At 43.2% G+C, this 26,077-nt stretch overlaps 2 protein-coding genes and 1 long non-coding RNA gene across 22 annotated transcripts in view; 2 read left to right on the top strand and 1 right to left on the bottom strand.

The window, feature by feature from the left end:
- ATXN3 (ataxin 3) overlaps positions 1-24,544 on the top strand; it is a 67,798-nt gene extending 43,254 nt beyond the window's left edge. For 4 of the 19 annotated variants that reach the window (XM_015144391.3, XM_015144389.3, XM_077941643.1 and 1 more), the window contains one exon: positions 240-1,788. In XM_015144391.3, the coding sequence (XP_014999877.1) occupies positions 240-334 (95 nt within the window). In that variant the 3' untranslated portion in view covers positions 335-1,788. Of the gene's footprint in view, positions 1-239; positions 1,789-5,899; positions 6,049-13,105; positions 13,192-14,558; positions 14,769-16,280; positions 16,475-21,931; positions 22,274-23,599 lie in introns of those variants that run through there. The other 15 variants (XR_013396498.1, XR_013396494.1, XR_013396499.1 and 12 more) reach the window with 11 other exon arrangements.
- Positions 1,201-23,930, bottom strand: LOC106999545 (uncharacterized). The gene is made up of 3 exons (XR_003731685.2): positions 23,791-23,930; positions 2,173-2,228; positions 1,201-1,421 (listed from the first exon to the last, which is right to left on the bottom strand). It is a non-coding gene; the product is annotated as an uncharacterized LOC106999545 (long non-coding RNA).
- TRIP11 (thyroid hormone receptor interactor 11) overlaps positions 24,035-26,077 on the top strand; it is a 68,452-nt gene continuing 66,409 nt past the window's right edge. For both annotated transcript variants that reach the window (XM_077941627.1, XM_001092252.5), the window contains exon 1: positions 24,035-24,549. In XM_077941627.1, the coding sequence (XP_077797753.1) occupies positions 24,411-24,549 (139 nt within the window). In that variant the 5' untranslated portion in view covers positions 24,035-24,410. The remainder of the gene's footprint in view (positions 24,550-26,077) is intronic.

Below are 26,077 nucleotides of genomic sequence, written 5' to 3'. Positions count from 1 at the left end.
GGGATTGACCACAAAGGGGCAGCATGAGGGAGTTTTCTGGGGCAATGGAATGGTTGTATATCTTGACAGTGTATTTGTCAAAATATATAGAACTATAAAAGTAAGTTTTGCTTTATATGCATTAAATCAAAAAAAGAAACTCGTGCTCAAATAGAAATACATTTTCTGAGAGCTTACCTTTTGATGACTTTGAGAATTTTCTGGAAATTTTAAAGAAATGTGGTTTTGTTTCCCAACAGGTGATGCTATGGGTGAAGAAGACATGCTTCAGGCAGCTGTGACCATGTCTTTAGAAACTGTCAGAAATGATTTGAAAACAGAAGGAAAAAAATAATACCTTTAAAAAATAATTGAGATATTCATACTTTCCAACATTATTCTGTGTGATTACAGCATAGGGTCCACTTTGGTAATGTGTCAAAGAGATGAGGAAATAAGACTTTTAGTGGTTTGCAAACAAAATGATGGGCAAGTGGAACAATGCGTCAGTTGTAGGACTAAATAATGATCTTCCAAATATTAGCCAAAGAGGCATTCAGCAATTAAAGACATATAAAATAGTTTTCTAAATGTTTCTTTTTCTTTTTTGAGTGTGCAATATCTAACATGTCTAAAATTAGGGGCATTTTTCTTGGATCTTTTTGCAGACCAGCTAATTAGCTCTTGCCTCAGGCTTTTTCCAGTTTTCTTTTTCTCTCTTGTAGATAATTTGGCTCACATCATCTAATAGTGACTTTCATTTCTTATTAACCAAATTAACCTTTCAGGAAAGTATCTCTAGTCTGTGTTGATAATAGTAATGGTTCTAGAAGGATAAACAGTCCTCCCTTCAACTGTATACTGTGTGCTCCAGTGTTTTCTTGTGTTATTTTCTCTGATCACAACTTTTCTGCGACCTGGTTTTCATTATTTTCCCACAATTCTTTTGAAAGATGGTAATCTTTTCTGAGGTCTAGCATTTTAAGTCCTGTGATGGGATCATTATTTCATGACTGGTGCATTCCTAAACTCTGAAATCAGCCCTGCGCAAGTACTTGAGAATAAATGAGCGTTTTTTAAAATGTGTGAGCATGTGCTTTCCCAGATGCTTTCCCAGATGCTTTATGAATATCTTTTCACTTACATCAAAACCTTACAGCTTTGTTGCAACCCCTTCTTCCTGCGCCTTATTTTTTCCTTCTCCAATTGAGAAAACTAGGAGAAGCATAGTATGCAGGCAAGTCTCCTTCTGTTAGAAGACTAAACATACGTACCCACCATGAATGTATAATACATGAAATTTGGCCTTCAATTTTAATAGCAGTTTTATTTTATTTTTTTCTCCTATGACTGGAGCTTTCTGTTCTCTTTACAGTTGAGTCATGGAATATAGGTGTCTACTTCACATCTTTTAGTAGGTATAGCTTGTCAAAGATGGTGATCTGGAACATGAAAATAATTAATGAAAATGTTTAAATTTATACTGTGATTTGGCACTTGCATCATGTTTAGATAGCTTAAGAACTGTAGAAGTCACAGTACTTAGTGGGTCTGTAAATAAGAAAGTCCATAGTTTTGATAAATATTCTCTTTAACTGAGATGTATAGAGAGTTTCTTGCTGGGTCAATAGGATAGTACCATTTTGGTGAAAACCGTGTCTCTCTGAATTTGATGTTTTAGTTTCTGTGTTCCCCATCCCTCATTCTCCAGCCCCTTTTGAAGCTCTTTTGAATGTTGAATTGTTCATAAGCTAAAATCCAAGAAATTTCAGCTGACAACTTAGAAAATTAAAGTATGGTATATTGCCCTACTGGTGTGTGGCTGCACACATTTCATCAGGGAAAGTTTTTTGATCTAGGATTTATTGCTAACTGAAAAGAGAAGAAAAAATATCTTTTATTTATGATTATGAAATAGCTTTTTCTTGGATATAACAGATTTTTTAAGTCATTATTTTGTGCCAAAGTTTTCTGAAGTTTCCCTTACACAAAAGGATAGTTTTATTTTAAAATCTAAAGTTTTCTTTTAATAATTAAAAATGTTTCAGAAGAATTATAAAACTTTAAAACTGTAAGAGATGTTAGAGTTTAGTACTACTCCCTCAAGATTTAAAAAGCTAAATATGTTAAGACTGAACATTTATGTTATTACAGGTGTGTTAGTCATATTTTCCATGGATATTTGTTCATTACCTTTTTCCATTGAAAAGTTACGTTAAACTTTTCATACACTTGAATTGATGAGCTACCTAATATAAAAATGAGAAAACCAATATGCATTTTAAAATTTTAATTTTAGCGTTTATAAAGTTCATATATACCCTAGTTAAAGCACTTAAGAAAATACGGCATGTTTGACTTTTATTTGCTAGAGAGGTTTTTTTGGTTGTTTTTGTTTTTGCTTTTTTTGAGACGGAGTCTCGCTCTGTTGCCCAGGCTGGAGTGCAGTGGCGTGATCTCGGCTCATTACAACTTCCACCTCCTGGGTTCAAGCGATTCTTCTGCCTCAGCCTCCAGAGTAGCTGGGATTACAGGCGCCCACCACCATACCCAGCTGATTTTTGTATTTTTGGTAGAGACATGGTTTCATCATGTTTGGCCAGGCTGGTCTCGAACTCCAGACCTCAGGTGGTCTGCCTGCCTTGGCCTCCCAAAATGTTGGGATTACAGGCATGAGCCACCGCGCCTGGCCAGCTGGAGAGTTTTTAAAGCAGAGGTGAGCACACACTGGATGCGTTTGAATGTGTTTGTGTAGTTTGTTGTGAAATTGTTACATTTAGCAGGCAGATCCAGAATCACTAGTGAACTGCCATCTTGGTGGGGTTGGCTTAAATGTAATTGAATGTTTAGATTCTATTTCTTAATTGATTGGCCAGTATGAAAATATGCCAGTGCAAGTAACCATAGTATCACAAAAGTTAAAAGTTATGCAAAGCTATAGCTTATATATCAGGTACTGCCATTTACTGTAAACCACCTGCAAGAAAGTTAGGAACAACTAAATTCACAAGAACTGTCCTGCTAAGAACTGTATTAAAGATTTCCATTCTGTTTTACTAATTGGGAACATCTTAATGTTTAATATTTAAACTATTGGTATCATTTTTCTAATGTATAATTTGTATTACTGGGATCAAGTATGTACAGTGGTGATGCTAGTAGAAGTTTAAATAAGCCTTGGAAATACCACTTTCATATTTTCAGATGTCATGGATTTAATGAGTAATTTATGTTTTAAAAATTCAGAATAGTTAATCTCTGATCTAAAACCATCAATATATGTTTTTTACAATAATCAACATATAAATATTTCAGTAATATAAACTGTTTGAAAAGGCTGCTGCAGGTAAACTCTATACTAAGATCTTGGCCAAATAATTTACAATTCACAGAATATTTTGTTTAAGGAGGTGCTTTGTTTTTGTCCTTAAAACTTGATTTTTCTTAAGGCTTTATTCATGATGCCAAAGCCAATGAGGAAAAAAACTCAAAACCAGTTGAGTATCATTATAGACAAAACTACCAGTAGTCCATATTGTTTCATTTAATATTAAGTTGAATAAATTTTATTCCAGTCAGAGCCTAAATCACATTTTGAATGTCTGAATTTTTGATACTATTTTTGAAATCATGCTAGTGCCGGCCGGGCGTGGTAGCTCACACCTGTAATCCCAGCATTTTGAGAGGCCAAGGTGGGTGATCACAAGGTCAGGAGTTCAAGACCAGCCTGGCCAAGATGGTGAAACCCCGTCTGTAGTAAAAACTACAAAAATTAGCTGGGCGCGGTGGCAAGGTGCCTGTAATCCCAGCTACTTGGGAGGCTGAGGCAGGAGAATCACTTGAACCTGGGTGGCAGAGGTTACAGTGAGCCGAGATGGTGCCATTGCGCTCCAGCCTGGGCGACAGAGTGAGACTCCATCTCAAAAAAAAAAAAAAAAAAATCATGCTAGTGCCAAGAGCTACGAAATTCTTAAAACTCTTAAAACTGGCCCATTGGACTTGTACAAATACAAAATAGATTCAATGCATAATCAAAATATTTTAAAATCTTAAGTAGAAAAATAAATCTTGATGTTTTAAATTTTTAGGAGGATTCGATAATTAATATTGATGACCTCCAGGCTGGGCACAATGGCTCACGCCTATAATCCCAGCAATTCAGGAGGCTGAGGCGGGCAGATCACTTCAGGGCAGGAGTTCAAGACCAGTCTGGGCAACATGGTGAAACTTCGTCTCTACTAAAACTACAAAAATTAGCTGGGCGTGGTGGCACACACCTGTAATCCCAGCTACTCAGGAGACTAAGAATCGCTTGAACCTGGGAGGCAGAGGTTGCAGAGAGCCGAGGGCTCACCACTGCATTCCAGCCTGGCGCAATAGAGTGAGACTCTGTCTCCGAAAAAAAAATATATATGTATATGTGTATATATATATGTGTGTGTGTGTGTGTGTCTACTAAAAATATAAAAATTAGCTGGGTGTGGTGGCGGGCACCTGTAATCCCAGCTACTTGGGAGGCTGAGGCAGGAGAATTGTTTGAACCCAGGAAGCGGAGGTTGCCGTGAGCTGAGATTGTGCCATTGCACTCCAGCCTGGGCAATGAGTGAAACTCTTGTCTTAAAGGTTTTTTTTTTCCCTTGGGCTACTATTTTCTCTTTCTTTCTTTCTTTTCTTTCTTCCTTTCTTTCCTTTCTTTTCCTTTGTTTGTTTGTTTTTAGTAGAGACGGGGTTTCACCATGTCAGTCAGGCTGGTCTCAAACTCCTGACCTCAGGTGATCCGCCTGCCTCAGCCTCCCAAAGTGCTGGGATTACAGGTGCAGGCCACCATGCCTGGCCTTGGGCTACTGTTTTCAAAGTGAATTGTTTGTTGTATCGAGTCCTTAACAAGTATAGACATATGATATATGTGATCCTAATTAAGAAATACCAGATTGGATCAACTAATCATGTCAGCAATGTAAATAACTTTTTATTTTTCATATTCAAAATAAAAACTTTCTTTTATTCCTGGTCCCTTTATAACCAGCATTTTTTGCTTTGAAAAATGAGCTGGCTTTGTAGTTTTTTAAAGTTTTAAACATAAGAAAAATGTCTTTTGTTCTATTTGCTTTCATGAATGAAGATCATTGACATGGTAAATTCTAGAATTTTGATTTTGTTTTTTAATTTGAAGAAAACCTTTGCTATTTTTATTTTTTCCAAATGGTCTGACATTTTAAGAATGAATGCTAATAACTTAACTTCTAAATTTATCGTCATTGGCATGTTTAATAGCATATCAAAAAACATTTTAAGCTGGTGGATGCATAGACAAAGCAATGGGAAACTAGTGAAATACACACGGATGTTCCTGAGGCACTTAGGAAGCTCTCAGTTGTCTCTTACATAGTTCAAGGAATGTTTTCTGAATTTTTTTAATGCTTTTTTTTTTTTGAAAGACAAAAACATACATTTAAATGTGATTATCTAATTTTTACAACACTGGGCTATTAGGAATAACTTTTTAAAAATTACTGTTCTGTATAAATAAAATATTTGAAATTCAAGTGCAGAAAATATCTGAAACAAAAAGCATTGTTGTTTGGCCATGATACAAGTGCACTGTGGCAGTGCCCCTTGCTCAGGACCCAGCCCTGCAGCCCCTCTGTGTGTGCTCCCTCGTAAGTTCATTTGCTGTTATTACACACACAGGCCTTCCTGTCTGGTCCTTAGAAAAGACGGGCTTCCAAAGCACTGTTGAACACTGAGGATTCTGTTGTTAGTGTGGATGTTCAATGAGTTGTATTTTAAATATCAAAGATTATTAAATAAAGATAATGTCTGCTTTTCTATTTCCTTTTGAATTTGTGTTTATTGTTAATTCATAGCTATTCAAAGTATGATTAGAGCTGAGCTTTGTGGCTTGCATCTGTAATTCCAGCTACCCAGGAGGCAGAAGCAGGAGGATTGCTTGAGCCCAGGAGTTTGAGCCTGCAGTGAGCTATGATCTTGCCACTGTAATTCTAGCCTGGTCGACAAAGCAGGAAAAAAGTGTGGATGGAGGACCAGCAACATCTGTATCACCTGTGAGTTTTTCAGAAATGCAGAGTTTCAGGCCACACTCAGACCTACTGAATCAGAACTTGCACTTTTTGCAAGATCCCCAGGACACTGAAGTGTAGAGTGAAGCTTGAGAAGCACGGTTTTATGGATTGTTCTTAACCAGCTGTGGTGGTGAATATGAGTAACGCAGGCCAGCACAGTCCATTGATATTCTATTCCAGCTTACTGCCTGCCAAAAGGTCCATTATTACTGGATCCCGAGTCTTTTCCAAGAGAAGCTAAGAATTCCAAATTTTTATTTGAAATATATTTTTAAAATGGTTGCTCAATTGGCAGGGTGCCAGTGGCTCATGCCTTTAATCCCAGCACTTTGAGAGGCCGAGGTGGAAGGATCACTTGAGCCCAGGAGTTCGAGACCAGCCTGGGCAACATAAAGAGACCCCATCTCTATTAAAAAAAAAATAGAGACAGAATGCTGCCTTAAAAAAATCATAAATGTTTGCTCAATTGATTTTTAACCCTGAGGGCCAAACAAAGCACATTAGTAGCAATTTTTAAGAGTGCTGTTTTTCCTCATTGTATCTAACTCTGGACACCAGAATCCAAATGTAATGATTGGACTCCACCTAGACTGATTGAGGAATATATTGTCTTCACATTTAGGGTTGTCTATTCATTTTAGCTTTAATTAGGATTGGGCACAAATTTTGAAACATAATATGTTACAGGACAGGGATCCCGATCCAGACCCCAAGAAGGTTCTTGGATCTTGTGCAAGAATGAATTCAGGGCAAGTCCATAAATTGAAAGAATTGAAAGCCAGTTCATTAAGAAAGTAGAGGAATAAAAGAATGGCTACCCCATAGGCAGAGCAGCCCTGAGGGCTGCTGGTTGCCCCCCCCGCCCCCCCCCCTTTTTTTTTTGAGATAATCTCGCTGTGTTGCCAGGCTGTAGTGCATTGGCATGATCTCAGCTCACTGCAACCTCTGCCTCCTGGGTTCAAGCAATTCTCCTGCCTCAGCCTCCTGAGTAGCTGGGACTACAGGTGTGTGCCACCATGCCCAGCTAATTTTTGTATTTTTAGTAGAGACAGGGTTTCACCATGTTGGCCAGGAAGGTCTCCATCTCTTTACCTTGTGATGCACCTGCCTTGGCCTCCCAAAGTGCTGGGATGAGCCACCTCGCCTGGCTGGTTATTTCTTGAGGATATGCTAAACAAGGGGTGGATTATTCATGCCTCCCCTTTTTAGACCATTTAGGGTAACTTCCCAGCATTGCTATGGCATTTGTCAACTATCATGGTGCTTACGGGAGTGCAGCAGTGAGGAGGACCAGAGGTCATTTCATCGCCATCTTGGCTTTTTCAGCTGGCTTCTTTACTGCAACCTGTTTTACTAGCAAGTTTTTTTATGACCTGTATCTTGTGCAGACCTTCTATTTCATCCTGTGACTTAGAATGCCTTAACCATCTGGGAATGCAGCCCAGTAGGTCTCAGGCTCATTTTACCCAGCCCTTATTCAAGATGGAGTTGCTCTGGTTCAAACGCCTCTGATATTTCCCTACTCCCTTTTATAAGACAACCCTTAATCCTAAGGGTTGCAGAGGGATGAAGATCCATCTTCTGTAACTTCTTCAGGCTGAATAAGGGTGATGATATTCCTGCCTATGAGAGTCTCTTGTATTAGGGTAGAAAGGAGCTCAGTCAGTATGGCTCTCTATCCTTCCTCCCTTCCCCAGCCCCTGACAACTACCATTCTACTTTGTCTCTGTAATTCTAAGTATCTCATATAAGTGGAATCATTCAGTATTTGTAGGGTTTTTTTTGTGACTAGTGTATTTCACTTTGCATGTCAAGGTTCATCCATGTTGTAGCATATGTCCGAATTTTCTTCTTTTTAAAAGCTGAATAATATTCCATTGAATGATATATGCACATTTTGCTTATTCATTTATCCATCAAAGAAAACCAATAGCTTTTTTACATACCAGTAACCTGGTTAAAAAAAATAAGATGGAAAAATACCAAGCCCAAAAATGTCAAATTGTTGAACACCAGAGAGGTACTATAATTCAAGCTGAGCAGAAAGGAATGGCCCTTGTCTCAGCCCTGAGCCACATGTCACTACATGGGCCCCAAGCAGCTCTTCTTGTGCTCAGAGTCCTGCTAAGTCTTGTTCTGCACTCCTCTAAAGTGGCTCAAACTAGCACAGGAGGCCAGGAGGGAGCAGATTCTATGCCACCTCCATTGCTTCTGCGCCTTCTCCAGATCCATTTTTTCCAAAAGCTGTGTTTGAATTCTGCACAGGGGCAGGGGCATCTCTGTCTCCAACACTGAAACCCCTTTTACCAGACCCAGAGAAGACTGCCTTTTTTTTTTTTTTTTTTTTTTTTAGACGGGGCCTCGTTCTGTCGCCTAAGCTGGAGTGCAGTGGCACCATCTCGGCTCACGGCAAACTCTGCCTCCTGGGCTCAAGCAATTCTCCTGCCTCAGCCACCTGAATAGCTGGGATTACAGGTGCGGGCCACCACCTCCAGCTAATTTTGTATTTTTAGAGGTGGGGTTTTGCCATGTTACCCAGGCTGGTTTAGAACTTCTGAGCTCAGGTGATCCACCCGCCTTGGCCTCCCAAAGTGCTGGGATTACAGGCATGAGCCACCTAACCCGGCCAGATTTAACTGCTTTGAACCACCATCTCACACATCTTCCAGGGGCTTCTAGTTAAATACAGAGTATTAATAGTGTATAATTCCATTTATGTAAGATCCTTGGAATAGCCAAACTCACAGAGACAAAAAGTAGAATGGTGGTTGCCGGGGGATGGTAGAGGGGAAAATTGGGAGTCATTTAACGAGTATGGAGTTTCAGTTTAGGAAGATGAAAAAAGTTCTGGAGATGGATAGTTGTGATGGCTGCACAACAATATGAATGTACTTAATGTCGGTGAACCGTATAACCATTTAACAATTGAAAATGGTTATAAAGGTCAATTTTGTGTTATGCATATCTTATCACATAAAAAATACAGAGGACTGATCATTATATTTGCTCCCTTCCAAAATCCCACCTAGGTTAAAGAAAAATATATAAACCCACAAGAACACAGGGACCAGGAGAGGAGATGCATTCATTGGATTAGGTTTGGTTGTAAAACAAAAACAAAAACAACAAAAACAAAAAAAAACACCTGGGCGCGATGGCTCACACCTTGTAATCCCAGCACTTTGGGAGGCTGAGGCAGGCAGATCACAAGGTCAGGAGTTCGAGACCAGCCTGACCAACATAGTAAAACCTCATCTCTACTAAGAATATAAAAACCAGCCAGGTGTGGTGGCATATGCCTGTAATCCCAGCTACTGAAGTTGGCTGAGACAGGAGAATCACTTGAACCAGGGAGGCAGAGGTTGCAGTGAGCTGAGATCGTGTCACTGCACTCCAGACTAGATGACAGAGCAAGACTCCGTCTCAAATGGAAACAAAAACTAATATAACAGTGACTTTACATGCTATGGGTTTTTTTTCTCCTCTCATCTTCAAGAAATGCGGAGACGGCCAGTCCAGGGATGATACAGCATCACAGTGTCAGGAATCTGCTCTTTCTGTATAATTGTTACAGGAAAGGGGTCCCGATCCAGACCCCAAGAGAGGGTTCTTGAATTCAGGCCAAGTCCACAGTGCAAAGTAAAAGCAAGTTTATTAAGAAAGGAATAAAAATTCCCTACTCCATAGACAGAGCTGCCCGGAGGGCTGCTGGTTGCCCATTTTTATGGTTATTTCTTGATGATATGCTAAACAAGGGGTGGATTATTTATGCCTCCCCTTTTTAGACCATATAGGGTAACTTCCTGATATTGCCGTGGCATTCGCAAACTGTCATGGTGCTGGTGGGAGCGTAGCACTGAGGAGGACCAGAAGTCACTCTTGTGTGGCCTTTTTGGTTTGGTGGGTTTTGGCCAGCTCCTTTACTGTAACCTGTTTTAACAGCAAGGACTTTATGACCTGTATTTTATGTTGACCTTGTATCTCATCCTGTGACTTAGAATGCCTTAACCATCTGGGAATACAGCCCAGTAGGTTTCAACCTCATTTTACCCAGCTCCTATTCAAGATGGAGTTGCGGCCCGGCGCGGTGGTTCATGCCTGTAATCCCAGAACTTTGGGAGGTTGAGGTGGGTGGATCACGAGGTCAAGAGTTCAAGACCAGCCTGGTCAACATGGCAAAACCCCGTCTCTACCAAAAATACAAAAATTAGCTGGGCGTGGTTGGCGTGCGCCTGTTATGCCAGCTACTTGGGAGGCTGATGCAGGAGAATCACTTGAACCCAGGAGGCAGTGGAGGTTGCAGTGAGCAGAGATCGCGCCATGCACTCCAGCCTGGACGACAGAGCAAGACTGCGTCTTGGGGAGGAAAAAGAAGAAAAGATGGAGTTGCTCTGGTTTACATTCCTCTGACATAATGGCTTTATGTACATGGCTTCCATGGTTAAGGTCAGCTCGTGGATCTGATATGGCTGTGTTGGTGATCATGCCCAGCAATCAGAAAGAGAAGGGAGGCCGGGTTTGGTGGCTCATATCTGTCATCCCAGCACTTCGGGAGGCCAAGGCAGGAGGATCACATGAGCCCATGAGTTTGAGACCAGCTTGAGCAACATAGGGAGACCTCATCTCTACAAGATATAAAAAAAACTGTCGGACATGGTGGCGTGTACCTGTGGTCCCAGATATTCAGGAGGTTGAGGTGAGAGGATACCTGGAACCTGGAGGTTTGAGGCTGCAGTGAGCTATAATCGCGCCACTGCACTCCAGCCTGAGCAACAGAGTGAGACCCCATCTCAAACAATTAAAAAAAAAAAAAGGAGGGCAGAAAAAGTCTATGTACCTTTTCTTTCAGGTTACCTTCTCAAAGTTGTGCATACCCCTTCCATTTACATTATATTGGCCAGAGCTTAACATGACAACTACTAGCTACAAGGTGGTTTTTATTCTGGGTTGCCATGCATCTTAGCTTGAGTACCCTACAGGCAGATCCTGAGACGAGGATTCCTGTGAAAATGATTATTTACTTATTTAATTAATTTATTTTGAGATGGAGTCTCACTCTGTCACCCAGGCTGGAGATCAGTGGCATGATCTCGGCTCACTGCAACCTCTGCCTCCCAGGTTCAAGCAATTCTCCTGCCTCAGTCTCCCAAATAGCTGGGACTACAGGCATGTGCCACCATGCCCGGCTATTTTTTTTTTTTTTTTTTTTGTATTTTTAGTAGAGACAGGGTTTCACTATGTTGGCCAGGCTGATCTCAAACTCCTGACCTCAGGTGATCTGCCCGCCTCGGCCTCCCAAAGTGCTGGGATTACAGGCGTGAAACACTGCGCCTGGCCGAAAATGATTTTTTAAAAGTGTTCCAGGAAGAAACGGAAAGGGCATAGGGGAGTAAGAAAGTGGAAAATGGAAAGGAAGGAAGCCAAGCAAGGGGATCCTATCAAGCAAAGCCTCAGTCCTGCAGACAGTTTGGAGGCAGGATATTCACATCTTAGAGTTGTCCAAAACAGGACAGGCAAGCTGCAGAATTTTCAACTCTGGCTGAATAAGGTTGCGTTTCAGCTCTCCGGGCACCTGGAAAGTATGGGCTCCAGTAGCCTGGAGGCAGTCTGCTGACAGACACAGGTGCTGGCTGGTGTGCACAAAAGTGGTAAAGGGATGAGCGGGTGCAATAGGGACACTGGCATCTTGGCTGTCATGCATCCAGGTAAAAAGTGGGGGCTCAATTACTATATATGAAAGGGAGAACAGACTTTAAGGAATAATTATCAGTCATTTCCAGGTGAGACAGCAACAGAAGAGAAATGCTAAATTTTCCCTTTTTTGGGGGGGTGCGGTGGGGGGACAGAGTTTCGCTCTTGTTGCCCAGGCTGGAGTGCAATGGTGCACTCTCCGGCTCACTGCGACCTCCACCTCCTGGGTTCAAGCGATTCTCCTGCCTCAGCCTCCTGAGCAGCTGGGATTACAGGCATGCACCACCATACCCAGCTAATTTTGTATTTTTAGTAGAGACAGAGTTTCTCCATGTTGGTCAGAGTGGTCTCAAACTCCCAACCTCAGGTGATCCGCCCGCCTTGGCCTCCCAAAGTGCTGGGATTACAGGCATGAGCCACCGCGCCCAGCGAGAGATGCTAACATTTTTTTGTTTTTTGGAAGATGACAAGTTGATGCAAGAATGAGCAGAACCAGGAAGCTGGATACTCAGTGTTTAAGAGTTCCTAGCAATATGCAGGAAAGGAAAGCAACAAGTATCCCGGGAGGTGGGGTTAGATGTAGACTGAAATCAGGAGGTGTGGTTAAAACTCTTTGAAAGAGGCTGGGTGTGGTGGCTCATGTAATTCCAGCACTTTGGGAGGCCAAGGCAGGTGATGACGAGGTCAGGAGTTCGAGACCAGCCTGACCAACATGTGAAACCCCATCTCTACTAAAAATACAAAAATCAGCCAGGCGTGGTGGCGCATGCCTGTAATCCCAGCTACTAAGGAGGTTAAGACAGAAGAATTGCTTGAACCTGGGAGGGGAAGGTTGCAGTGAGCCAAGATCATGCCATTGGACTCCAGCCTGGGCGACAGAGAGACTCCATCTCAAAAAAGAAAGAAAGAAAAAAGAAACAGCAGATTCCCTAGAGAGGAGACATTCATCACTAAAAAAAATATATATATATATATAGAGAGAGAGAGAGAGAGAGTTAAAATAATTCGCAGAACTAAAAGACCTTTTTGAATGGGCTCAGGGTGCCCAGCATAATGTACGAAACAAAAGCAAACCCACATCAAAGTACACCATTATTAATTTCAGAGCATCAGAAATAAAGAGAAGATCTGATAAGCTTCTTGGAAGAAAACAAGGCACAGAGAATAATCAGAGGAGAGTAGAGCAGGAAAACAGGGTCCTGGGTAGAGAGAACTGAGTCTAGCCAATTGATAGAATTCTTGATGTTTTGTTGAAAACAGAAGCACTTTATAATTCTCTGGGTAAGTTTTAGAAAGATTCTGTAGTAATGGTAAATTGTGCAAATTTAAAAAATGGAACCTGTTAATTTCAGGAAGAACAAAAGGTAGAAAAGGCAATATAATCTTGGTACAACATTTGACTCAGCTGCAATGAATAAGACTTACATAGTCATATAAGGTAAGCATTGATTACTTACTTTACCAATAATTATGATATCACCATACTGAAAGCCCAGAAGCAAGGGAAATAAAGGGAAATACCAGAGTGCTAAATCTTTTTTTTTTCCGTAAGTTGGTAATGTATAAAATAATAAAATGACAATCATAAGCCTAATGCTTAGAAATTCAGAAAAATATCAGACTAAATTTTAAAGTCTACTTTAAAACTGAGTTTTTGCTTTATAGTTTCATAAATAAATTCATTTTGATGGTTTTCTCAGAACAGATGAACTGGCTGAGTAAAGTGGTTCATGCCTGTAACCCTATCACTTTGGGAGGCCAAGGCGGATGGATCACTTGAGGTCAGGAGTTCCAGACCAGCCAAAAAATTAGCTGGGCGCAGTGGTGCACACTTGTAATCCCAGCTACTCAGTAGGCTAAGGCAGGAGAATCACTTGAACCTGGAAGGCGAAGGTTGCAGTGAGCTGAAATCGAACAACTGCATTCCAGCCCGGGCGACAGAGTGAGACTCCATCTCAAAACAAAAAACAAAAAACAGATGAATTGTTTTTCCTTAAGGAATACTGATGATCCCACTGCTTGAGTAATGGAAAGCAGCTTGCAGCTAATAAGTTATTTTTTGTCTTTTTTCCTGTTCTATCCATTGTCCTGGGTTTGAAATTTCAGCTGGGCAGCTTTGATCCCACCACCTGTAGCCACTGAGGTTCATAGGCTGTTTGAGATATTATGTTCAATTGTGCTGGGTTTGTTTTGCTGCTTAATGAGTGATGAAGAGCAATGTATTCGCTACTGAGATATTTTGCAGAAAAAGGAAGAGATGTCTTCAGCTCAAATGCTATCAAACTTGTATGTCTTTTAACTTTTTATTATAAAAATTTCAAACATATGCAAAAGCAAAAGACTTGTTCAATGAACCTTATGTACCCACCACCCAGCTTCAACAATTATCAGTTCCTGACAATTCTTGTTTCACCTACCCCACCTCTATTATACACACATACAAACACACACACAGACACACACACACGGGAGCAAAGTCAACTTCCATTATTTTGAAGCACATCCAAGACATCACATCGCATTATTTATCACATTATTTATTAAGTTTCTTGGGTCATAGTCTATCTCACAGAAAGAAATCCCCCATGAGAAACTTTTAGGACATAGCTTTTATGTTAATTACTTAATTTCTGCACTAGCCATCCTTGCCTTCCTTCTAATTTTCTGCACTAGCTATCCTTACCTTCCTTCTAATTTACTAACCTGCCAAGGATTCTCCTGCCTCAAAGTATTTGCATCAGCTGTTTCTTTCTGCCTGGATTGCTCTTTCCCAGATACTTACATGTCTCATTCTTTTTCACCCAGGTGAAATAAACAGCCTTGTTGCTCACACAAAGCCTGTTTGGTGGTCTCTTCACATGGATGTGTGTGACATTTGGTGCCGACAACCTGACAGGAGGACTCCTCTGGGAGACCGGTCCCCTGTCCTCGCCCTCACTCCATGAGGAGATCCACTTGCGACCTTGGGTCCTCAGACCAACCAGCCCAAGGAACAGCTCATGAATTTCAAATCAGGTAAGCGGTCTTTTCCAGCCTCTCTTGCTACCCTTCAATCTCCCTCTCTTGCTACCCTTCAGTCTCCCTGTCCTTCCAATTCCAGTTCTTTTTCCTCTCTAGTAGAGACAACAGAGACACATTTTATCCATGGACCCAAAACTCTGGCGCTGGTCACAGACTCGGGAAGACAGTCTTCCCTTGGTGTTTAATCACTGTGGGGACACCTGCCTGATTTTTCGCTCACACTCCATTGGTGACTGATCATCGGGGGGCACCTGCCTTGGTCATTCACCCACATTCCCTTGGTGGCAAGTCAATTGCAGGGACGCCTGCTTTGGCTGCTCACCCACCCCCTTTTCTGTGTCTCTACCTTTCTCTTTAAACTTACCTCCTTCACTATGGGCAACCTTCCGCCCGCCATTCCCCCTTCTTCTCCCTTAGCCTGTGTTCTCAAGAACTTAAAACCTCTTCAACTCACACCTGACCTAAAACTTAAAAGTCTTATTTTCTTCTGCAATACTGCTTGACCCTAATACAAACTCGACAGTAGTTCCAAGTGGCCAGAGAATGGCACGTTCAATTTGTCTGTCCTACAGGATCTAGATAATTTTTGTTGAAAAATGGGCAAATGGTCTAAGGTGCCTGACGTCCACACATTCTTTTACACATTGGTCCCTCCCTAGTCTCTGCTCCCAATGTGACTCGTTCCAAATCTTTCTTCTTTCTCTCCTGTCTCTTCCTTCAGTCTCCACCCCAAGCTCTGAGTCCTTTGCGTCCTCCTTTTCTACGGATTCATCTGACCTCTCCCCTCTTCCCCAGGCTGCTCCTCGCTAGGCTGACCCAGGTCCCAATTCTTCCTCAGCCTCCACTCCCCCACCCTATAATCCTTTTATCACCCCCTCCTAACATCCCATCTGGCTTACAGTTTCTTTCCTTGACTAGCCCTCCCCCACTTGCCCAACAATTTCCTCTTAAAGAGGTGGCTGGAGCTGAAGGCATAGCCAAGGTTAATGCTCCTTTTTCTTTATCCGACCTCTCCCAAATCAGTTAGCGTTTAGACTCTTTTTCATCAAATATAAAAACTCAACCCTGTTCATGGCCTGTTTGGCAACAACCCTTAGATGCTTTACCACCCTAGACCCAGAAGGGCCAGAAGGCCGTCTTATTCTCAACATGCATTTTATTACCCAACCCACTCCCGACATTAGAAAAAGCTCCAAAAAATAGATTCTGGCCCTCAATCCCCACAACATGACTTAATTAACCTTGCCTTCAAGGTGTACAATAACAGAGTAGAGGCAGCCAAGTAGCAACATATTTCTGAGTTGCAATTCCTTGCCTCCACTGTGAGACAAACCCCAGCCACATCTCCAGCACACAAGACCTTCCAAATGCCTGGACCGCAGTGGTCAGGCATTCCTCCAGGACCGCCTACCCCAGGATCTTGCTTCAAGTGCCAGAAATCTGGCCACTGGGCCAAGGAATGCCCGCAGCCCAGGATTCCTCCTAAGCCATGTCCCATCTGTGCAGGACTCCAGTGGAAATCGGACTGTCCAACCTGGCAGATACTCCCAGAGCCCCTGGAACTCTGGCCCAAGGCTCTCTGACTGACTCTTTCCCAGATCTTCTCGGCTTAGCAGCTGAAGACCGACACTGCTCGATTGCCTCAGAAGCCCCCTGGACCATCACAGATGCTGAGCTTTGGGTAACTCTTACAGTGGAGGGTAAGTCCATCCCCTGTTTAACTGATATGGGGGCTACCCACTCCACATTACCTTCTCTTTAAGGGCCTGTTTCCCTTGCCTCCATAACTGTTGTGGGTATTGACAGCCAAGCTTCAAAACCCTTTAAAACTCCCCCACTCTGGTGCCAACTTGGACAACATTCTTTTATGCACTCTTTTTTAGTTATCCCCACATGCCCAGTTCCCTTATTAGGCTGAGACATTTTAACCTAGTTATCTGCTTCCCTGATTATTCCTGGACTACAGCCACATCTCATTGCCAACCTTCTTCCCAACCCAAAGCCTCCTTTGCGTCTTCCTCTCTTATCCCCCCACCTTAACCCACAATGGGACACCTCCACTCCCTCCCTGGCAACTGATCAAACACCCATTACTATCCCATTAAAACCTAATCACCCTTACCCGGCTCAACGCCAGTATCCCATCCCACAACAGGCTTTAAGGGGATTGAAGTCTGTTATCACTCGCCTGCTACAGCACGGGCTTCTAAAACCTATAAACTCTTCTTAAAATTCTCCCATTTTACCTGTTCAAAAACCAGACAAGTCTTACAGGTTAATTCAGGATCTGGGCCTTATCAACCAAATTGTTTTGCCTATCTACCCTGTGGTGCCCAACCCCGTACACTCTTTTGTCCTCAGTACCTTCCTCCACAACTCACTATTCCATTCTTGATCTTAAAGATGCTTTTTTCACTATTCCCCTACACCCCTTGTCCCAGCCTCTCTTTGCTTTTACCTGAACTGACCCTGACACCCATCAGTCTCAGCAGCTTACCTGGGCTGTACTGCCACAAGGCTTCAGGGACAGCCCTCATTACTTCAGCCAAGCTCTTTCTCATGATTTACTTTCCACTCCTTCGCTTCTCACCTTATTCAATATAGTGATGACGTTCAACTTTGTAGCCCCTCCTTTGAATCTTCTCAACAAAACACCCTCCTGCTCCTTCAACATTTATTCTCCAAGGGATATAAGGTATCTCCCTCCAAAGCTCAAATTTCTTCTCCATCCGTTATCTACCTCGGCATAATTCTTCATAAAAACATACATGCTGTCCCTGCCTATCATGTCCAACTGATCTCTCAAACCCCAACCCCTTCTACAAAACAACAACTCCTTTCCTTCCTGGGCATGGTTGGATATTTTTGCCTTTGGAAACCTGGTTGTGCCATCCTAGCAAAACCATTATATAAACTCACAGAAGCAAACCTAGCTGACCCCATAAATCCTATGTCCTTTCCCCACTTCCCTTTCCATTCCTTAAAAAACAGCCCTAAAAGCTGCTCCCACACTAGTTCTCCCTAACTCATCCCAACTCTTTTTTCATTACACACAGCCGAAGTGCAGGGCTGTGTGGTCGGAATTCTTACACAAGAGCCAGGACTGTGCCTTGTAGTCTTTCTGTCCAAACAACTTGACCTTACTGTTTTAGGCTAGCCCCCACATTATTCCTGATACCACACCTGATCCCCATGACTGTATCTCTCTAATCCACCTGGCATTCACTCCATTTCCCCGTATTTCCTTCTTTCCTGTTCCTCACCCTGATCACACTTGGTTTACTGATGGCAGGCCTAATTGCCATTCACCAGCAAAGGCAGGCTATGCTATAGTAGTATCTTCCACATCTATCCTTGAGGCTACCGCTCTGCCCCCCTCCACTGCCTCTCAGCAAGCCGAACTCATTGCCTTAACTCAAGCCCTCACTCGTGCAAAAGGACTACCTGTCAATATAAACTGACTCTAAATATGCCTTCCATATCCTGCACCACAATGCTGTTATATGGGCAGAAAGAGGTTTCCTCACTACGCAAGGGTCCTCCATCATTAATGCCTCTTTAATAAAAACTCTTCTCAAGGCTGCTTTACTTCCAAAGGAAGCTGGAGTCGTTCACTACAGGGGCCATCAAAAGGCATCAGATCCTATTGCTCTGGGCAACGCTTATGCTGATAAGGCAGCTAAAGCAGCAGCTAGCGTTCCAACTTCTGTCCCTCATGGCCAGTTTTTCTCCTTCTCATCAGTCACTCCCACCTACTCACAGACTGAAACTTCCACCTATCAATCTCTTCCCACATAACGCAAATGGTTCTTAGACCAAGGAAAATATCTCCTTCCAACCTCACTGGCCCATTCTATTCTATTGTCGTTTCATAACCTCTTCCATGTACGTTAAAAGCTGCTAGCCCGTCTCTTAGAACCTCTCATTTCCTTTCCAACGTGGAAATCTATCCTCAAGGAAATCACTTCTCAGTGTTCCATCTGCTGTTCTACTACTCCTCAGGGATTATTCAGGCCCCCTGCCTTCCCTACACATCAAGCTCGGGGATTTGCCCCTGCCCAGGACTGGCAAATTGACTTTACTCACATGTCCCGAGTCAGGAAACTAAAATACCTCTTGGTCTGGGTAGACACTTTCACTTGATGAGTAGAGGCCTTTCCCACAGGGTCTGAGAAGGCCACGTGGTCATTTCTTCCCTTCTGTCAGACATAATTCCTCAGTTTGGCCTTCCCACCTCTATACAGTCCAATAATGGACCAGCCTTTACTAGTCAAATCGCCCAAGCAGTTTCTCAGGCTCTTGGTATTCAGTGGAAACTTCATACCCCTTACTGTCCTCAATCATCAGGAAACGTAGAACGGACTAATGGTCTTTTAAAGACACACCTCACCAAGCTCAGCCTCCAACTTTAAAAGGACTGGACAGTATTTTTACCTCTTGCCCTTCTCAGAATTAGAGCCTGTCCTCAAGATGTTACAGGGTACAGTCGATTTGAACTTTTAAATGGATGCAGTTTCTTGCTCGGCCCCAACCTTGTCCCAGACACCAGCCCTCTAGGTGACAATCTTCTAGTCCTCCAGCAGGCTAGACAGGAAATTCACCAGGCTGCTAATCTTCTCTTGCCTACTCGAGATTCCCAGCCATATGAAGACACTCTAGCTGGATGATCAGTTCTTGTTAAAAACCTGATCCCTCACACGCTACAACCTCAATGGACCAAACCGTACTTAGTCATCTATAGCACCCCAACTGCCATCCACCTGCAGGATCCTCCCACTGGGTTCACCGTTCCAGAATAAAGCTGTATTTGTCAGACAGCCAGCCTAATCCCTCCTCCTCCTCTTGGAAGTCGCAAACACTCCCCTACTTCCGTTAAACTCACTTGCATTTCTGAAGAACAGTAATAACCCTCATGAGCCTAATACATCTCTTCATTCTATTAGGTCTGTTCGTCCTTACCCTACTTTTTGCAACAGGGCTTTACACAGTCACCCTCACTATTTGGACTGTGCCCCAAAAACTTGTCATCCCTACTATCTTCTGTCTAGTCATACTCCTATTCACCATTCTCAATTACTCATAAATGCCCTGCTTTTGTTTACACTGCCCGTTTACAGTTTCTCTAAGCCATCACAGCTGATATCTCCTGGTGCTATCCCCAAACTGCCACTCTTAACTCCCTCTTAGAGTGGATAGATGATCTTTGCTGGCAGGGCACCCTCCAATACTTCCACCCTGATGAAGCTCTATTCCCTACTTTTATACTCACTCTTATTCTCATTCCCATCCTTATGCCACCCTCTACCTCTCCCCAGCTATCTCCACCATACTATCAATCTTACTCACTCTCTCCTAGCCGTTTCTAATTCCTCCTTAGCGAACAATTGCTGGCTTTGCATTTCCCTTTCTTCTTGTGCCTACACAGCTGTCCCCACCTTACATACAGACTGGTCAACATCTCCTGTCTCCGTACACCTCCGAACTTCCTTTAACAGCCCTCACCTTTACCCTCCTAAAGAATTTCTTTACTTTCTAGACAGGTCCAGCAAGACCTCCCCAGACATTTCACATGAGCAAGCTGCTGCCATCCTCCACACTTTCTTAAAAAACCTTTCTCCTTCTATCAACTCTACTCCCCCCATATTTGGACCCCTCACAACACAAACTACTATTCCTGTGGCCGCTCCTTTATGTATCTCTCGGGAAAGACCCACTGGAATTCCCCTGGGTAACCTTTCACCTTCTCGATGTTCCTTCACTCTTTATCTCCAAAGTCCAACTACACGCATCACTGAAACAATTGGAGCCTTCCAGCTCCATATTACAGATAAGCCCTCTATCAATACACGCAAACTTGAAAACATTAGCAGTAATTACTGCTTAGGAAGACACTTACCCTGTATTTCACTCCATCCTTGGCTACCTTCCCCTTGCTCATGAGACTGTCCTCCCAGGCCTTCTTCTTGTTTACTTATACCCAGCCCCAGAAATAACACTGAAAGGTTGCTCGTAGACACTCAACGTTTTCTCATACACCATGAAAATTGAACCTCCCCCTCTACACAGTTACTGCGTCAGTCCCCATTACAACCTCTGATGGCTGCCGCCCTAGCTGGAGCCCTAGGAGTCTGGGTAAAACACAACCCTTTCAGCACTCCTTCTCATCTTTTTACTTTGCATTTCCAGTTTTGCCTTGCACAAGGCTTTTTCTTCCTCTGTGGATCCTCTACCTACATGTGTCTACCTGCTAATTGGACAGGCACATGTACACTAGTTTTCCTTACTCCCAAAATTCAATTTGCAAATGGAACTGAAGAGCTTCCTGTTCCCCTTATGATAAGATTGATAGTATGGTGGAGATAGCTGGGGAGAGGTAGAGGGTGGCATAAACTTCCTCTTCCCCTTATGACACTGATACGACAAAAAAAGAGTTATTCCACTAATTCCCTTGCTTGTCAGTTTAGGACTTTCTACCTCCACTATTGCTCTCAGTACTGGAATAGCAGGCATTTCAACCTCTGTCACAACCTTCCATAGCCTCTCTAATGACTTCTCTGCTAGCATCACAGACATATCACAAACTTTATCAGTCCTTCAGGCCCAAGTTGACTCTCTAGCTGCAGTTGTCCTCCAAACCGCCAAGGCCTTGACTTACTGCTGAAAAAGGAGGGCTCTGTATATTTTTAAATGAAGAGTGTTGTTTTTACCTAAATCAATCTGGCCTGGTGTATGACAACATAAAAAAACTCAGTAATAGAGCCCAAAAACTTGCCAACCAATTATACTGAATCCCCTTAGGCACTCTCTAATTGGATGTCCTGGGTCCTCCCTATTCTTAGTCCTTTAATACCTGTTTTTCTCCTTCTCTTATTTGGACCTTGTATCTTCCGTTTAGTTTCTCAATTCATACAAAACCACATCCAGGCCATCACCAATCATTCTATATGATAAATGCTCCTTCTAACAACCCCACAATATCACCCCTTACCACAAAATTTTCCTTCAGCTTAATCTCTCCCACTTTAGGTTCCCACGCCGCCCCTAATCCCACTTGAAGCAGCCCTGAAAAGCATCGCCCATTATCTCTCCATACCACCCCACAAAATTTTCACTGCCCCAACACTTCAACACTATTTTATTTTTCTTATTAATATAAGAAGACAGGAATGTCTGGCCTCTGAGCCCAAGCCTGCGCATATATACATCCAGATGGCCTGAAGCAACTGAAGAATCACAAAAGAAGTGAAAATGGCTGGTTCCCGCCTTAACTGATGACATTACCTTTTGAAATTCCTTCTCCTGGCTCAGAAGCTCCCACACCCAGCACCTTGTGACCTCCACCCCTGCCCACCAGAGAACAACCCCCTTTTACTGTAATTTTCCAATACCTACCTAAATCCTATAAAACTGCCCCACCCTTAGCTCCCTTTGCTGACTCTCTTTTCGGACTCAGCCCACCTCCACCTAGGTGAAATAAACAGCTTTATTGCTCACACAAAGCCTGTTTGGTGGTCTCTTCACATGGACGCGTGTGACAAGTGCCTGCCACCACACCTGGCTAATTTTTGTATTTTTAGTAGAGATGGGGTTTCACCATGTTGGCCAGTCTGGTCTTGAAGGCCTGACCTCAGGTGATGCGCCTGCCTTGGCCTCCCAAGGTGCTGGGGATTACAGGGGATTACAGTCGTAAGCCACTGCCCCCGGCCCTGCTTTTTTTTTTTTTTTTTAAACATCCAGGAGTCACACTGGATATCTGAATGTGCTTAAAATAAAATTTACATCTCATTCTTTAAGTGTTTATTAAATGCTTTCCCTGCATTCATGTGAACATCATAGCCCAGTGGTTAGATGTGCAGACTCCGAAGCCTGACTGCCTGGGTCTGTCACTTATTAGCTGTATGACCTTGGATGGGTTACTTAACATTTCTGGGCACTGGTTTCTCATTAGTAAAATGAAGAATGGGCGCCTGTAGTCCCAGCTACTTCGGAGGCTGAGGCAGGAGAATCGCTTGAACCCAGGAGGCGGAGGTTGCAGTGAGCCGAGATCTCGCCACTGCACTCCAGCCTGGGTCACAGAGCGAGGCTCCATATCAAAAAAAAAAAAAAAAAAAAAAAAAAAAATTCAGCTTTCAGGGAGAACTACTATTGCCTGGTGCTATCAGATCTCAAATACTGGAGGCATTCCCAATGTTCTGTTCACAAACTGTGCAATCTGCAGTAGCCCCTCTTGTGAATACAATCAAAGTGAAAGATGCCAGTATACCTATTGCTATGCTTAAAAGAACTGCAGATTTATATCCTTTTGAAACCAAAAATGTGGAAGTCTCCCTGGCTAGATGCTGTGTGTCCACGTATCCTGCACCAATTGCTTGAAAGTCACATGACAACTTTTCTTCCTTTAGGGAAGGAAGCAAGCAAGGCAGGACACTGTGTTACAGCCACAGTGTGGCTAACAGGACTGAGGGAGGTGTAGCACTTGCATAGCGAGTGCCGCCAATACCATAGGAGCGTTGACACTAAATGGTACTTCTCTATTAAGTTGCCCTGCTGTCCTTTAAAGAGTCATTTTGAAAAACGGTTGACCGTTTTTTAACTACTTGGGTGAGGGCAGCTTCACGGAAATAGCTCATCCTATGTTAAAGAAGGTAGGGTTTCAACTGTGAGCTATAAAGGCACCAGAGATTTCTCCTATAGAAGGAAAGTGTGTTTCCTGCTTGGACACCTGAATTTTCAACCCATCCTTTTTTTTCCTTTTCTTTCTTTCTTTTTTCTTTTTCTTTCTTTCTTTTTTTTTTTTTTGTAACCCGTCCGTTCTATCTTTGCAGCCTCAGTTCCTACCATAGTGCCTGTCACGGAGCAGCTAATCGATACAGTGAGGCGTATAAGTTATTTGAAGCCGCTTCCTGCGCAATGGAAAGTCCCCGCCAAGTCTCCAGGCACCGCTGGAGGTAGTCCCAGTTAAAACATTAGGTTTCAACAACACAAGGAGGGTTCGCAGGGTCCCCCGACTACCCACCAAGGGTCGGCTCTGGTTTGAAACGCAGCTGCAGGAGTCCGAGAAGCGCCGCGATGCCCCAGTTATCCAGGCCATTCCTACCCCGGCCAAAGCCGGCCGGCTGCGTGTACCTAACCTTGCGCTAGGCGCTAGCGGCAGTCAATCCAACCGGCGCGCGGTCCTCCGCGATCCCAGCCTCCCTTGCGCCACGGACACGTCCGGCGGCTTCGCGGGGCCTGTCTACGCCACCGCGACGCCTTTCTATGATCCGCTGCCGCTTTCCGAGCGAGTGTCATGGCGGCCGGCGTCGAGTTGGCAGGAGTAGCCCACGGAACTGGGGAAACTCACTAGAGCTGAGGAAGAAGTGGCCCAATCTGGACGGCGGGAATGAGCAGAAGGCCCTCCGTGGGTGACTGTGTCACTAGAGGCGGGACCCTGGTAAAATTCCAGACCAGGCCTCTGCGTTGCTAGGCAGAACCTGGAGCCGGCCTTGCTTGAGAACCCCGCTTTGTGATATCGTATCCTGTCTCGCGAAGGCAGGCGTTCAAGGATATTTGGTCCGATCGTCCGACGGCGCTAAACTTTTTTTTTTTTTTTTTTTTTCTCCCGAGCGGACCAGGTCGTTTTCTAAACTCGCTGCGATGTCGTCCTGGCTTGGGGGCCTCGGCTCCGGATTGGGCCAGTCTCTGGGTCATGTCGGGGGCAGCCTGGCTTCCCTCACTGGCCAGATTTCAAACTTTACAAAGGATATGCTGATGGAGGGCACGGAGGAAGTGGAAGGTAACAGCTGGAGCGAGGGAAGGGAGGGCTTTTCTAAGACCCTGGGAACGTCCGTTTGGTCCCTACTTCCATCAGTCAGGAGACGCGGACAGGTCGCCAAGGAATGCTGCTCCTCCCTTTTTTCTTCACACACCTCCTCTTGCCTCTTCTCAACAGATTTTCTATGATGAAAGACCACTGGGGGCCAGGGGAAGACTCCTGGTTCTCCTCCTTTAAATATTCTGGATATCTCAAAGTACAGTAGAGTGAAACTGCTCCTACGTTATGTCGAATTTATTTTTGTTTGGTTTATCCACGCCCACCACTTTGCCCTCAGTTTGGGGTCTGAGCTCATTCTTACTTCCCTGTATTCTGACACAGTTTAAAGAATTGTGTATGTGTTCTATTTTTGTAACAGTTGAAATAACTCATAATTTAAACATTCGGTGAGTTTTGCTCTTTTCTGTCTTGAGTATGTTATGAAACACGTCCATATTTTTCCATTTAATTATTTTTTACTTTTCCTTATTGTGATGATACATTGTAGCGTTCCAGCTGAGAATGTATTTTTGTGTATAGTCGCTCATTTCGTCCGTATTTCGACAGTAGACTAGGGAAGACAACCCTATTATTAAGGTACCCTTAGCAATCTTCACTCATTTTTGAAGTCCTCAATCTTGTTAGTAAAACAAGATTGAGTCACACACAATAGTGACCCAGAGTTACATGGTAATCAATGGCTACATTAATTACTATCCATTAATTACTATTTTGATTTCTTGGCATTTCAGTAAGCAATGTTTGGATCGAAACAGTTTTTAAGTTTCAATCTAAGTCTGCTCCAGGGAGATAATGGACTGTTCTTCTGGGTGAGAGCTGCTGCTTTGACAATTGTATTTCTTATAAATAAATTTAATAAATTAGTATTCTGGCTTAGTTTTGTTTAATTGCTTATTTAACAGGTCCTTCATATTTATTTGGTTGAAATCGGGAAAGATGGTTTGATAGAAAGATAATGCTTATGTTTTGAGTTTCTGTGGGTCTATTTAGATGGAAGGAAGAATAGACTGGGGAGTTACCGAAATCCACTTTACCGCTTGAGGTTCCCCATGCCATAAAGGTGCATCAGTGAGACAGGTTTGGGTATAGAAATGAAAGGGCGTCTTTATGTGTTGGGGAAAGCATGGGACCTTGAGGGCAGTCGGAAGCACAGAAGAGCTGGATAACTATGGGAAATGACTAGTCGCTCCTTATATCCTAGATAGGGGAAAACGGTTGGCTGTTCCTTTGACCCTAAGCCAGAGAATGTGCATCCCTCAACCTGGATGTCTTCCAGGTTTAAGGTGGTATTCATTTTGTTTTCCTGCCAAATGTGCTATTTTCTCAATCTTAATGGCTTCATTCTCAGTTTCCTAAACTGTAACTCTTCATGTCTTTGTTTTATGTCTTTTTTCATCTCCTACTTCCAGTTGGTCATGAAATCTTGTTTATCCTATGCCAGAATTGTCCGTTCCTTTATTACTCCTTATTCTTTTGATCCCTATAATCT

Source organism: Macaca mulatta, chromosome 7, assembly GCF_049350105.2.
Source record: "Macaca mulatta isolate MMU2019108-1 chromosome 7, T2T-MMU8v2.0, whole genome shotgun sequence".
Taxonomy (NCBI): domain Eukaryota; kingdom Metazoa; phylum Chordata; class Mammalia; order Primates; family Cercopithecidae; genus Macaca; species Macaca mulatta.
This window is presented reverse-complemented; position numbering and strand designations above follow the sequence as displayed.